Source organism: Malus sylvestris, chromosome 13 (genome assembly GCF_916048215.2).
Source record: "Malus sylvestris chromosome 13, drMalSylv7.2, whole genome shotgun sequence".
NCBI lineage: Eukaryota > Viridiplantae > Streptophyta > Magnoliopsida > Rosales > Rosaceae > Malus > Malus sylvestris.
Window position 1 is genome coordinate 141,292 of NC_062272.1, and position 11,215 is coordinate 152,506.

At 39.0% G+C, this 11,215-nt stretch overlaps 3 protein-coding genes across 3 annotated transcripts; 2 read left to right on the forward strand and 1 right to left on the reverse strand.

Moving 5' to 3' along the window:
- The first annotated feature begins 2,115 nt into the window (after positions 1 to 2,115).
- Positions 2,116 to 5,877, forward strand: LOC126595616 (mitochondrial import receptor subunit TOM40-1). Its single transcript, XM_050261896.1, has 11 exons — positions 2,116 to 2,373; positions 2,765 to 2,846; positions 2,949 to 3,051; positions 3,166 to 3,261; positions 3,364 to 3,414; positions 3,666 to 3,731; positions 4,090 to 4,191; positions 4,643 to 4,711; positions 4,828 to 4,911; positions 5,393 to 5,488; positions 5,666 to 5,877. The coding sequence occupies exons 1-11, from the start codon at positions 2,229 to 2,231 to the stop codon at positions 5,720 to 5,722; spliced, it is 951 nt and encodes a 316-aa protein (XP_050117853.1). The 5' UTR covers positions 2,116 to 2,228; the 3' UTR covers positions 5,723 to 5,877.
- A 680-nt stretch (positions 5,878 to 6,557) lies between these two features.
- LOC126597377 (uncharacterized) lies at positions 6,558 to 7,317 on the forward strand. The gene has a single exon (XM_050264173.1). The coding sequence runs from the start codon at positions 6,647 to 6,649 to the stop codon at positions 7,223 to 7,225; it is 579 nt and encodes a 192-aa protein (XP_050120130.1). The 5' UTR covers positions 6,558 to 6,646; the 3' UTR covers positions 7,226 to 7,317.
- A 129-nt stretch (positions 7,318 to 7,446) lies between these two features.
- Positions 7,447 to 11,082, reverse strand: LOC126597374 (uncharacterized). The gene is made up of 6 exons (XM_050264165.1): positions 10,032 to 11,082; positions 9,545 to 9,647; positions 9,380 to 9,445; positions 8,836 to 9,009; positions 8,647 to 8,743; positions 7,447 to 7,913 (listed from the first exon to the last, which is right to left on the reverse strand). Exons 1-6 carry the CDS (start codon positions 10,588 to 10,590, stop codon positions 7,788 to 7,790), a joined length of 1,125 nt encoding a protein of 374 aa, XP_050120122.1. The 5' UTR covers positions 10,591 to 11,082; the 3' UTR covers positions 7,447 to 7,787.
- Positions 11,083 to 11,215: the final 133 nt, after the last annotated feature.

Here is an 11,215-nt window from a genome sequence, read left to right on the forward strand (position 1 = left end):
TTTGATTTTTTTTTTTGGGACAAATTTTAAAAAAAAAATCTAATTTTTTTTCCTACAAATACCTAAGTCATTCCACCATTCCATACTATCTTACCTCATTTTATTTCAATTCTTCACATTCCATTCTCTTACATCTTCCAATAATATTTCCTTCAATTTTTTCAATAATTTTCAAATGACCACATCTGCAATGAAAGGGAGGGCTTGGACCCGAAAGGAAGATTAAGCTCTTTGCAGGGCTTATATACGGGTCTCGGAAGATAGTGTGAAAGGGAGTTCTCAAACAAGTGAAGGTGTTCGAACTCGTACGTCCAAAAAGTACTATGAGTTCTACGAAGGCACCACTCCACCGAATTCCCGAAACCACGAGAGTTGTTCTTCGAGATGGAAAAAACATCTTCATCCAAGTTTGAATAAATGGCATCAACTTAAATTGAAGTTGTTGTAGTCTTTAATATTTAAGTTGTAGTTTTTAAATTTAAGTTGTTGTAGTCTTTAAATTTAAGTTGTAGTCTTTAAGTTTAAGTTGTAGTTTTTAAAATGAAGTAGTTGAATCTATAAATTGAGGTTGTTGAATTTTTACATTGAAGTTGTTGTATTTTTGAATATGACTGAAAACCTTATTTTAATAAGGTGGTTTCATTTAAGTAACCATATTAATTTAATTAAAATAATAAATTATGTTTTGACCCCCTCGGTTGGAGATGGTTTTTTATCAGAGGGCTATGTTTGGCCTATGACCCTTTGGGCCATTGGTTGGAGATTATATGAAATATGGCCTCATACTGTTCATTAAAATATAATTTATTGGAAGGCTATAGTGCTAAAGGGAGCCCTCTGGCCCTCCTTCGGTTGGAGATGACCTTACACACCCCAAACGTGGAACACGCTCGTCTGCCTTTAGTGTCCGACAACTAGTGGCCCATTGTCAGGGCAGTTGTTAGCCACTTGCCGCCTGCCAACGACTATTTTTTAGATCGAATGGATGAGATTAATGGACTGTTTGTTGATCCAATGGTTCATATTCAGTTTTTTTTTTTTTAATATAATGTTAATATATTAAATCCAATGGTTGAGATTCAATATGATCAAATCTAACAGTAAAAAAAAGATCTAATGGCCCAAAATTAAATCCAACGCCTAAAACAATTAAAAAATCATCTAAAACAAAGTTTACCCAAAACAATTATTTATCGAAATCTAAATACTTTTAAGTTTAAATGTTCATAAAGGTACCGTTTGGTACGTGGGACGGGACGGGACGGAACGGGACGAGCCGTTCCGTCCCACGTTTGGTGCGCCTAAAAACTGTGGAACGGATTGTCCCATGAGACGAAATTTGGCTGATTTTTCGTTCCACCTCTTCCCCCTGGAACGACCCGTTCCACATCCGTGGAACACAAATTTATGACATTTTATGACAAAATTTCTCCTTATCTTTTTCAATATTTACATCATCTGTTCCGTGCTGTCCCGTCCCGTCCCGTCCCGTTCCGTCCTGTCTGCGTACCAAACGGTACCAAAATTCCGACGGTTGGATGTAAAAGTTTCCCTAAAATTCCGACGCCTATGCCATGTGGGCTTTGAATCTCATGTGTAGTAGGGGCACAAATGTATACATGTACAATTATCATAATTGTCTTGAAACAAAAAGTTGACTTAATCCAAATAAAAGGGTTAGGCTTTATCTTTTCCTTAAAGTTTGTATATTTGCTTAAAACCTATATCTCAATTGGTATTTATCACCCTCAAAAAACAAAGTCAGTTATTGACAAATTTTTAAGGTAATTTTCTTTAAAAAAAAAATCAATTCGTAAAATTATGTTTTACAAATTAAATACAAAATGCAATTGGCTAGTTAGTTAGAAATAAAAAGGTTGGGCTCGATGCAGGCCCGAAACTGTTACCGATATTGTTTTATGGGCCAAAAGTATCAAAAAAGCCCAACAGGCAGAGCACGCCGAATCGGCGGGTGGGGTTGGAATTGGATCACGTAGGAGGATTTTGAGTTGCCGTACCCACCAAGAATGGAAATTTGGAATGGAGCTGTTTCTTTCTTTCTTAAAATAAAAACACTAAATAAATAAAAAAAAGGTTAAATCCCAAAGGCAGAAAGGCAGAAAGGCAAAGGAAAAGGCCCCTCGTCAGTCTGCCCTCATCCTCTATCTATAAATACTAGTAGTAATCGCGTTGGTCCGTGGTCGTATCGAAATTCGAAAGATAAAGCAATGGCGGGTGTTGTGCCTCCAGGTCCAGGTACAGGTACTACCGCGGGAAGGGAGGCAGCGGGGAGCAAGACTCGGACTGAGAAAGTGGACTACACGAACCTGCCTTGCCCCATTCCTTATGAAGAAATCCACCACGAAGCTATCAGTTGAGTACCAATTTCTTCTTTTTTTCTTTTTAATTTATAGTATTTATTTAAAGCTTATGACTTTATTGCTTCGTGTGTGTTTCTATAATTTTAATATAACTCCTTCGTTGGCGGGGTCAGTATCTGTTATGATTCATTGTGTGGGTTTCCGGTAATTAGCTTTGATTTGCTCATAAACGTGTTATGCTGTGATAAAAATTCATCATTGGTTTACTTTTAGTGAACTCAATCATTTCACTTCAGATTGTATACTTTTCTCCGGGTCCAGTTTTTATCAGATTATATGCTATATCGTATATGTCACTGAAACGATAGCAGCTGCAATGCACTTGATGGTCAAGAAAACTGCATATTGGCACTAGTTTTTTGACTTGCGTCTCTGAATGGCAGTGTCTTTACGGCCACAACTTTTTGAGGGAATGCGCTTTGATTTTTTCAAAAGACTCGACCACAAGTTCTCCCTTAGCCACAGGTTTTTGTATTCTCCTCTCTCAACTTTTGTTTTTGCATTCCTTCCTTACCAGTCCTTTCTATTCTTCTGCTTATTTCACTGACTGTTTTCGCATCCCATCAGTTTCTCCATGGGACCTGTGACAATTCCTCGTCAATCTGCCGAAATCTTAAAGGTCCCTACTGCCAACTATGAGTTTGGTGCAAATTTTATAGACCACCCAAAGGTAGGTAGCTATTGCCGTATTTACTTATCCAGAAACCTCTACTGAAAGGAGTAATTTATTTTGTGTGCGTTTGTGCTTTTGGGGGGGGGGGGGGGGGGGTGATTAAATTTGTAGTTGATGCTTGTTGGGAGGGTATTAACAGACGGGAGACTTAATGCAAGAGTCAAGTATGACTTGACTAACAACCTCACTCTCAAGACTAATGCTCAGGTGAATATTCATCCTTGGATTAAACTGTTCCCTTTTTTCTTCTTGTGTAGAAAAAATGTGGAAGTACTGATGTAGCCCATTTATTTCGATTCTTATTTACAGCTCACAAATGAGCCGCACATGTCTAATGCCATGGTCAATTTGGACTACAAGGTCTGCTCACTATTTTTATTTACTTTCATTGATTTAATTTGCCTTGTTTGACCTCATTACATATACAATTAAGGAGTTTCTTTGGCTACTTTTCTTGTTTCATTTTACATATCTGGTTTCACTTCCTAACCATCACTTATGCCCATGTGGAAGTACGGATGTGTTGGGGGTTATAACTCTCCTAGTTCATGGTGTCTCTCATCTCATGTGTCATATGGTGCTCCTAGTTCTGACATTCCCACTTGGTACAGGGTTCAGACTACAGATCCCAGATTACATTGGGTAATGGGGCCTTATGTCAAGCGAGTTATATGCAGGTAATGGTGTTCTTTTTTCTTTTTCTTTTTACCCTCCAGATAATGTAGAAACTAGTACCAACTACCAATTAGTTTACTTTTGTGCCCATGTAACTTTTGGGATATTCATATTGGAATCAAACATGTCTTGGAGGTCCAGATTTATCGAGATATTCATAGTACATTTCCCTTATTTTAATTGTAATTTGTTTATTGATATTGTATATCAATATCAAGAACATGATTGACCGAAAATTGGCTCTGTTTTGGTACATGTCTTGTAACACTAGGCCGCTGCAGGTGGTTTATGCTAACGTTCTTACATTAATTTCAAGATGTTTTCTGACCTAATCTGTCTATATTCTATATACTCTTGCAGTCAGTGACTCCTCATTTTTCTTTGGGTGGTGAAGTATTTTGGGCCAGCCAGCATCGAAAGTCAGGTATCGGTTATGCGGCTCGGTTCAACACTGAAAAGATGGTAAGCTAGCTTGGGTTTCATCTTGCGTCACATGTTTGAAGGCAAATGATTTATCGTTCTGGCCATTATGCATGGTTTGTACATTATCATTATATTTTATTATTAACAAGTACTTTACTGAGAAAGGACAGAAAAGAAAGAGAAAGAGAAAACAAGTTGTTGGCCTTAGAATAGAGAATCAACTGACTACTAACACAGACAGAAAACAATCAGAACATTACTTACTCCAACAAGGAATAACAATCTTTAGGGAAAACACAGATTATCTCTGTAGGCACACCAGATACAAGAGTATCATCTTAATAGTCTTAAAAGTCTGGTCATTATCATTATTCTAATGATTAAAAAAGTTCAACGTCTTTGTACCCTAACAACTTTTTAGTCGGGTTGATTTTATTGGGTTACACAGATTCCTCCGTAACCAAATGTGATGCTCATGTCTTGCCTGTAGGTTGCCACAGGGCAGGTTGCTAGCACTGGAATGCTTGCATTGAGCTATGTTCAGAAAGTATCTGACAAGGTAGAAAAGTTGGTTTGTTTAGAACTTCAGGTTATATCTTATGACTGTATGTCTATTATTGTTTTCCCTACTTTGGAAATTGTGGCCTGAACAAGAATATTAATGTATTTATGCAGGTTTCACTAGCGTCAGACCTCATGTACAACCACATGTCAAGAGATGTCACAGCAAGTGTTGGCTATGATTACGTCTTCAGACAGGTAGATTCTGTCATCAGAAATGTCCTAGGTTCTTCTAAGTTTTGTTATGAAGGAATATACACTATTTTACCAGTTCATGATGAACAAAGTTGAACAAAGTGTGTTCATCAAAAGAAAACTTTGAGAAGTTTCAGTAAAGTTCATCAGACACGATGGCAATAGATATCTTTTGTTTTTAACGACAGGAAACATTAGAACTAGGTGAGCCCGGTATTTTACTCGATAAACCACAAATCTTTATTGGGTGTGGGCTTTAGGCTCCCAGGGTTTTCGAACTAGGTGAGGAGCGCTGGCAAGAGGCACTAATTGGGTTTCTTGCCTCTTTCCTCAACGCCAGTACGTGTGAGCGCCTTTTAACAATCCCACGCAAATATCACATGAACCTATTTGCTTATTCAGAATCCAAGAAATAATATGTTACTGTTATTAAGCAAAGAAGAAAAAGAAATCAATTAAATGCTATTTATGCTTCTTGTTTCAGAGTCGTGTTAGAGGGAAGATTGATTCCAATGGCTGCACGGCTGCTTATCTTGAAGAGAGATTAAATACGGGTCTTAAGTTTATTCTTTCTGCGGAGGTGAGAAATCAGCTGCTTTGAATTGTACAATAATTTCAAGCCAGATGAGATATATGACCAATGGCATCAGGCATCAGGCATCAGGCATCAGCTATGCTTAGATATATTTGTTGTATGATGTTTCCAAGTCATATTTGTCCAGCATTAACAGCATGTTACCAAAATTTCCGTTTGCAGATCGATCACAAGAAGAAAGACTACAAATTGGGGTGTGGGATTACACTAGGAGAATAGCTTCACAGATGATGCAAAAGGAAGGGGCTGGCTGTAGTAGGAAATTTTTGTAATTATTTCTAGCACCACTTTTGTGCCGCCTATTGTGAACTTTTTTGCCTCTATGTAATCATATAATTAATTTTATGTTATGAAGGTGAAGGAATTTCTTACTAGATTACTGATTATTATTATTTAATACCAAACCATGCGTGGTTAATTGAATACTAGTGACTGCGTGACTTTTATCAAATAGTTTTAACATTATCAATTGATCAATTGACAATGTTGCATTTTGGATGTTTGAGTGTGGTCGTATAACAGAAGGGCCCAACCCAATTTTTGATTTAAGACCTCGTCTAAGGGCTCAGTCTTGGAGTCATGTACAGTTGTACACAACTTGCATAAGAATTTGGAGTAGATTTGACATGGAAATAGAGAGAAGTGTACTGCTAGGGTAGTTCACACACTTATTTTTATTTTTTATATTTTTTTTATATTTTCGGCTTTCAAATTGAATAGCAATTGTTATTCTAGAATCATGCGACATGTTTTAGAGTAAGTCTAATAGAGTGACGATAAGACTTAGGTGCATAGTGTTTCATGTCAGAAAAATAAATTGAGAGTATTGACCTCTCATGGTCTCCTTTTAGCATCGAATTCATCGATTCCATTGATCTCCCTCTCTCAGTTCTAAGTAAGTATGTGTATGTACAAATTCATTATCTTGCGATAATTATGTTTTAATGTAGTTCTTAATCATTGTTGCAAGAACTCCTTAAGAAAATGAGGGGAGGGAGGGGCGCGCTTGCTTGGTATTCCTGATTACCTATAGGGGCAAGGGCTAAATTTTAATTAGAAATTTGAGGGCATCAAAGCAAACTTGTATATATTGCCTAGGAGTTGAGAGAGGCGAGAGAGAGAGAGAGGAGAAGAGAGAGAGAGATGAGGAGGGGGAATAACAGGAATACCAAGACAAAGAAAGCGGCAGCAGAGAAGGATGAAGTTGAAGAGATGCTGCAGGCGGCACAGGACGATTTGCTCCTCAAGCTGTCCGTCGACTCTCACATGTCCCACCGCCGTGTTTCTCTGGACGACGATCCCGATATCGACCGTCGCTTTCATGCCCTAAAACTCAAAACTACCAGTGGAGTTGCTGCTGCTGATGCTTCCGCCTCCAATTCCAAATCTAATCGGACCAATTCCGTTCAAGTGGACGAGGAAATAAAGGCAGTCCTCGGCGACGACCTCTCCGCTAGATTCGCCGCTCTCAAGTCTTCATTGCCCACGGCCACGGCCACTCGGTCCTCCTCCTCTGCAACCACCGCCACGTCATCTTACTACTACGATGACTTGGATGATGAGGAGGATGAAGTTGAAAAGTTGATGCGCTGGGCCAAGGACGCCGCACGCCTCGACCCTTCTCCACCTTCCGATTCCGATGACCCGGACAAGTCTGAATCTGACGACTCCGACGACGACAAGAAGAGAAAGGGGAATAGAATAGGGCCCAATTGTAAATAAATGAAATTTTGTGTTGGTCAATTTGAACTGATACATACAAATTTATGAATAAATGAAACATTGTTGGTTGGAAATGAAACATACAAATCAAACATTAGTGCGTACGATACGATACGATGTTGTTCTTCTTTGTGAAAGAATCAAAGAAAGCAGTAATCAACAAAACCAACAACAATGTTTACCCATGATGTATTTTAAACTGTAACTTGCCGAAGACACGGTAAAACTCAACTTGACTGCCAAACAATCTTAAATAACAATGATAAAAATGTTCTTCTTCCTTCACCAGTCTGCCTATTACATTTATGTTTACAGCGAGTAGGACGATTGTCAAGCAGCTCTATCAAATAAATAAATCCTTCTTCCAAATGGCTCCAGATAACCAACCGAGCCAGCCATGGGGCACCAATCCCCCTTGAGGTTGAATCACTCTCTCATAATCTGATAATCTAGTTCCATATCAACAAACAAAAACAAAACCAACAACAAAGATTTTGAACTCTTCCGCGTCCTGCAACTATAATGTTATTAAAACAATAAGACAGAAGAACCAGTAATGAGATTAACGGAACTCATCATGGTACCCATAGTCCTCTTCCTCGTCGTCACTGAAAATAGCGCTGTAAAATACATATGGGTTCTCTATCATCTCTCCCAGCGTTAGTCGCCCGTCTTTATCCGTATCAGCCTGCAATTCACAAATTTGTCAATTAAAGGCAGCACAACAACGGCACATATACTATAATACATCATCAACCGTTCCTACCATTCCAAGCTTCCTCCTATGCCACACCCAAATTTGGAACAACTTTTTACTTTATTTTATTTTCTAGGGGGGTATGGAGAGGTACGAAGGGAACTACATCGTTACTATCAAACTTCATTTGATGTCTTCAGTGACAGAAGAATGACAAGATTGCAAACTAATGTCTACTTGTTAATCAGCTGATAATTCCACCGTTTTATAAGGTAGATAGCACGATGGCAATAACAGAAGAACTGCCCGTAGCTTTAGAATCCAAATACCAACATATAGAGATCATACCCCATCTATAAACTTAAGCAATTTTAAAAAATTGATCTCCAAATTGCCTCTGAGTGCAAGATAAATCAACAGACTTTGACACTTGAAGATGCTCTGAAAGAATATAGAAGGTGATTCATCTCTTAACACTTCAGTTACGTATAAATTCACAAACCTTAATTTATTGTTTTGAAATGATTAACTCATCATATTAGGCAAGGAAAGGAACCAGGAAGCCCTTGCTACATGGTGAGAGCAGACTAATTACCACATAAAAAGTGCAACTAAATCAATGCTCACATGATCCATACAAGCATATCTAAACGACCCGAAAAGCACAAATGATAGATCCATCTAAACTAGGAAAGAAAATACTTCCCACCGTAAAAATGAATACCTGTGATATAATGTAATCTGCTTGTTGTTTTGCATAGTAATGTTCTGATGGATGTATCTTTCCAATAATAGGAAGTATCTCCTCATCCGACAAATAACTGCGGATATGCAAGGCGGAAACAAGTAAAATAAACATGAAAAGGGAAACCCTCAGAATAGTTACACATAAATAAAATCAGCTTAAAAGTACCCGTCACCATCTTTGTCAAGCTGAGCGAACAAATTTCTAGCTGGGGACTCCATCGAATCATCAGACTGATGTGTGGAATTGTGATCTTCTTCATCATAGTTCCTCACCAAATCAAAGAGGCCATGGAAGAATTCTTTGAAGTTAATTTTTTCATCTTTGTCGGTGTCCCTTTCCCTAAGGAGGCAAAGGAGCATTCAGACAATTAGAAAAGCTAAGCAACCATGTTAGAATGACATTACACAATGGCAAATAAGATGATGTGCAAGGGTTAATGAGAAAATACAAATACTACAAAAAGAGTTGGTAAAAAAGGAACCACCCATTTCAACTGGTTAGTCCCTGGTGGTGCCTATGTCAGTAGATGTTTCTTTTTCTCTTTTGTTCTAATATCAGTATGTTATCGGTCCATGGAGAAACCCAAAATTTTGAAAGTGGAAGTTGAAATTTTTTTGTCATGGTGCCTACATCTGACCTACAAACTGATATCCTACAAATAGATATTGCTCATATGGATACGGAAAACTAGAATGGAAATTAGTATCACCTTACTTCCTCCCTGCACAACCACGTAAGTAGCTTTGGGTTTTTGCTGTCAGCTGGGTGTAGAAAGCTAGAAAAGGATAAAGACGAAAAACACCGACATCAAGTTAAATAAGGTATGTGAAAGGATACTATGTAAAAGGAAGTTGAGAGACAGGTAGAAACTCACTCGTTGAACTCGGTTAAATTAAGAAGACCATCTCCATTTGCATCTGATGCATTAAAATGCTCCTCTTTCCACCAACCCATATCATAGCCAAAAGAACTGTTATCTGGTAGATGGAACATGATAAACCAAATCAGTAGCAACAAGAAAGTGACAACATACAAATGATCTAGTTGAAGATGGCCTAAATAACAAATGACCACCCTGTTTCAACTTTCACCAGATACAACTTTCTTTCTTCTCACCCGTTGTCGCCGTTGCTAGGAGCAACAGTCCAACATATTGCAGAATGGCACACTCACTTTAGTTTAATTTAAGAGATTGTTCTGGCGGAAACCAAAATGTACGAATTCCACACAGCATAATCAACAGCCATAGATTGAATTTTCACTTTTCAGCAGTTACTAAAGCACGTAGATAGATCATACAGATACATTCATACAAGGAACAAGAATACATGAATTTGCAAAGAGGGAATGACGTAAGTAACCTGCATTCTGAGCCCAACTCGGGGGCTGATACTCAGCAAAGGAAACAAAGCCGTCACGATTCTTGTCGTGAAGCTCCATATCCCTCTGAGTCCGATGCAAGACTTCCCTCTGGGCCTGGTTCAAGTTCCACTGAGTCAACTCGTGCTCGGTGACGAATCCATCAGCCGGGTCGACATCAACCTTAGGAAACAACAAGAGCAACCTGCTGGTGACGTTGAACCTCTCGTCGTCGTTCAAGTAATCCTCAGCGTCCATGAAGTCTTCCCACTCGGGCTGAGATTCGGCGGCGGGGGCGGAGTGGTGGGAGGCGTTGAAGGCATGATCGAAGTGCTGCTGCTCCCACTTTCGGTCCTCGCGGCGGCGCTCAATGTCGGCAACGAGAGGGTCGAAGGGGATGGGGTTATGGTGGTGGAGGGGAGGAGAGAAGGTGAAGTTGGAGCGGAGCTTGAGGCGGCGGTGGCGGTGGTTGCCAGGTTTCTTGGGGGAGTGGGAAATGAGCAAGAGGACAAGCACTGCAATTGCTAAGTATATGATTACTGAGACGGACGGCCTCACCATTGGAACTCTCAAATCTTCAACTCAACTCAACGCAAGATTTAGTCTTTTCTTTCTTCTGCTCTCTCTTCCTAGATTTGGAATTTGGAAATTGGAAATTGGAAATTTGGAAAATAGAAAAGAAAGAAAGGAAATTCAGAAGAGAGAGAGAGAGAGAGAGAGTGTGTGTGTTGGTTGACTGACTAGTGAATGGACTAGATTAGGAGAAGAATCTGGAGAGAATACAAGAGAAATGGAGAAAAGGAGGAAAAGACTGATTCACTTTAATTATTCAAATGATGAATGAAGTTGAAGTCCTGAATGAATGGGGGTTTAAGTTTCAGGTTTGATTTGAGACTTTGAGAGTATGAAAATATGAATTGAGGAAGGAAGTCCAGGAAGGCCAGGAAGGAAGTGTCGTTGGAGAGAGCCGGGAACAGGTGGATCTGCTCTGCCTCTGCTGCCACCCAACCCAGACTTCCCCCTTACAGTTGTAGAATTAAAATGTTCCAGTTTTAATGATAATTAGCTTGAGTTTAGTTTAAGTTATTGTTAACTAGTATTAAATATTATAAAAAGTATTTTTGAAATACCATCCTAAGAAAGCCCCTTTTTAAATTTTGCACAGGAAAGATCCCGTAGACAGTTG

Excerpts from the sequence above, each read along its gene's own strand:
- LOC126597377 (XM_050264173.1), top strand. The coding sequence starts at position 6,647 with ATGAGGAGGGGGAATAACAGGAATACCAAGACAAAGAAAGCGGCAGCA.
- LOC126595616 (XM_050261896.1), top strand. The coding sequence starts at position 2,229 with ATGGCGGGTGTTGTGCCTCCAGGTCCAGGTACAGGTACTACCGCGGGA. Across the intron at positions 3,732-4,089 it reads GTCAAGCGAGTTATATGCAG|TCAGTGACTCCTCATTTTTC; the intron begins GTAATGGTGTTC and ends ATACTCTTGCAG. Across the intron at positions 4,712-4,827 it reads TTCAGAAAGTATCTGACAAG|GTTTCACTAGCGTCAGACCT; the intron begins GTAGAAAAGTTG and ends GTATTTATGCAG.
- LOC126597374 (XM_050264165.1), bottom strand. The coding sequence starts at position 10,590 with ATGGTGAGGCCGTCCGTCTCAGTAATCATATACTTAGCAATTGCAGTG. Across the intron at positions 9,446-9,544 it reads AATTTAACCGAGTTCAACGA|CTTTCTACACCCAGCTGACA; the intron begins GTGAGTTTCTAC and ends ATCCTTTTCTAG. Across the intron at positions 7,914-8,646 it reads CAGATTACATTATATCACAG|GCTGATACGGATAAAGACGG; the intron begins GTATTCATTTTT and ends TGTGAATTGCAG.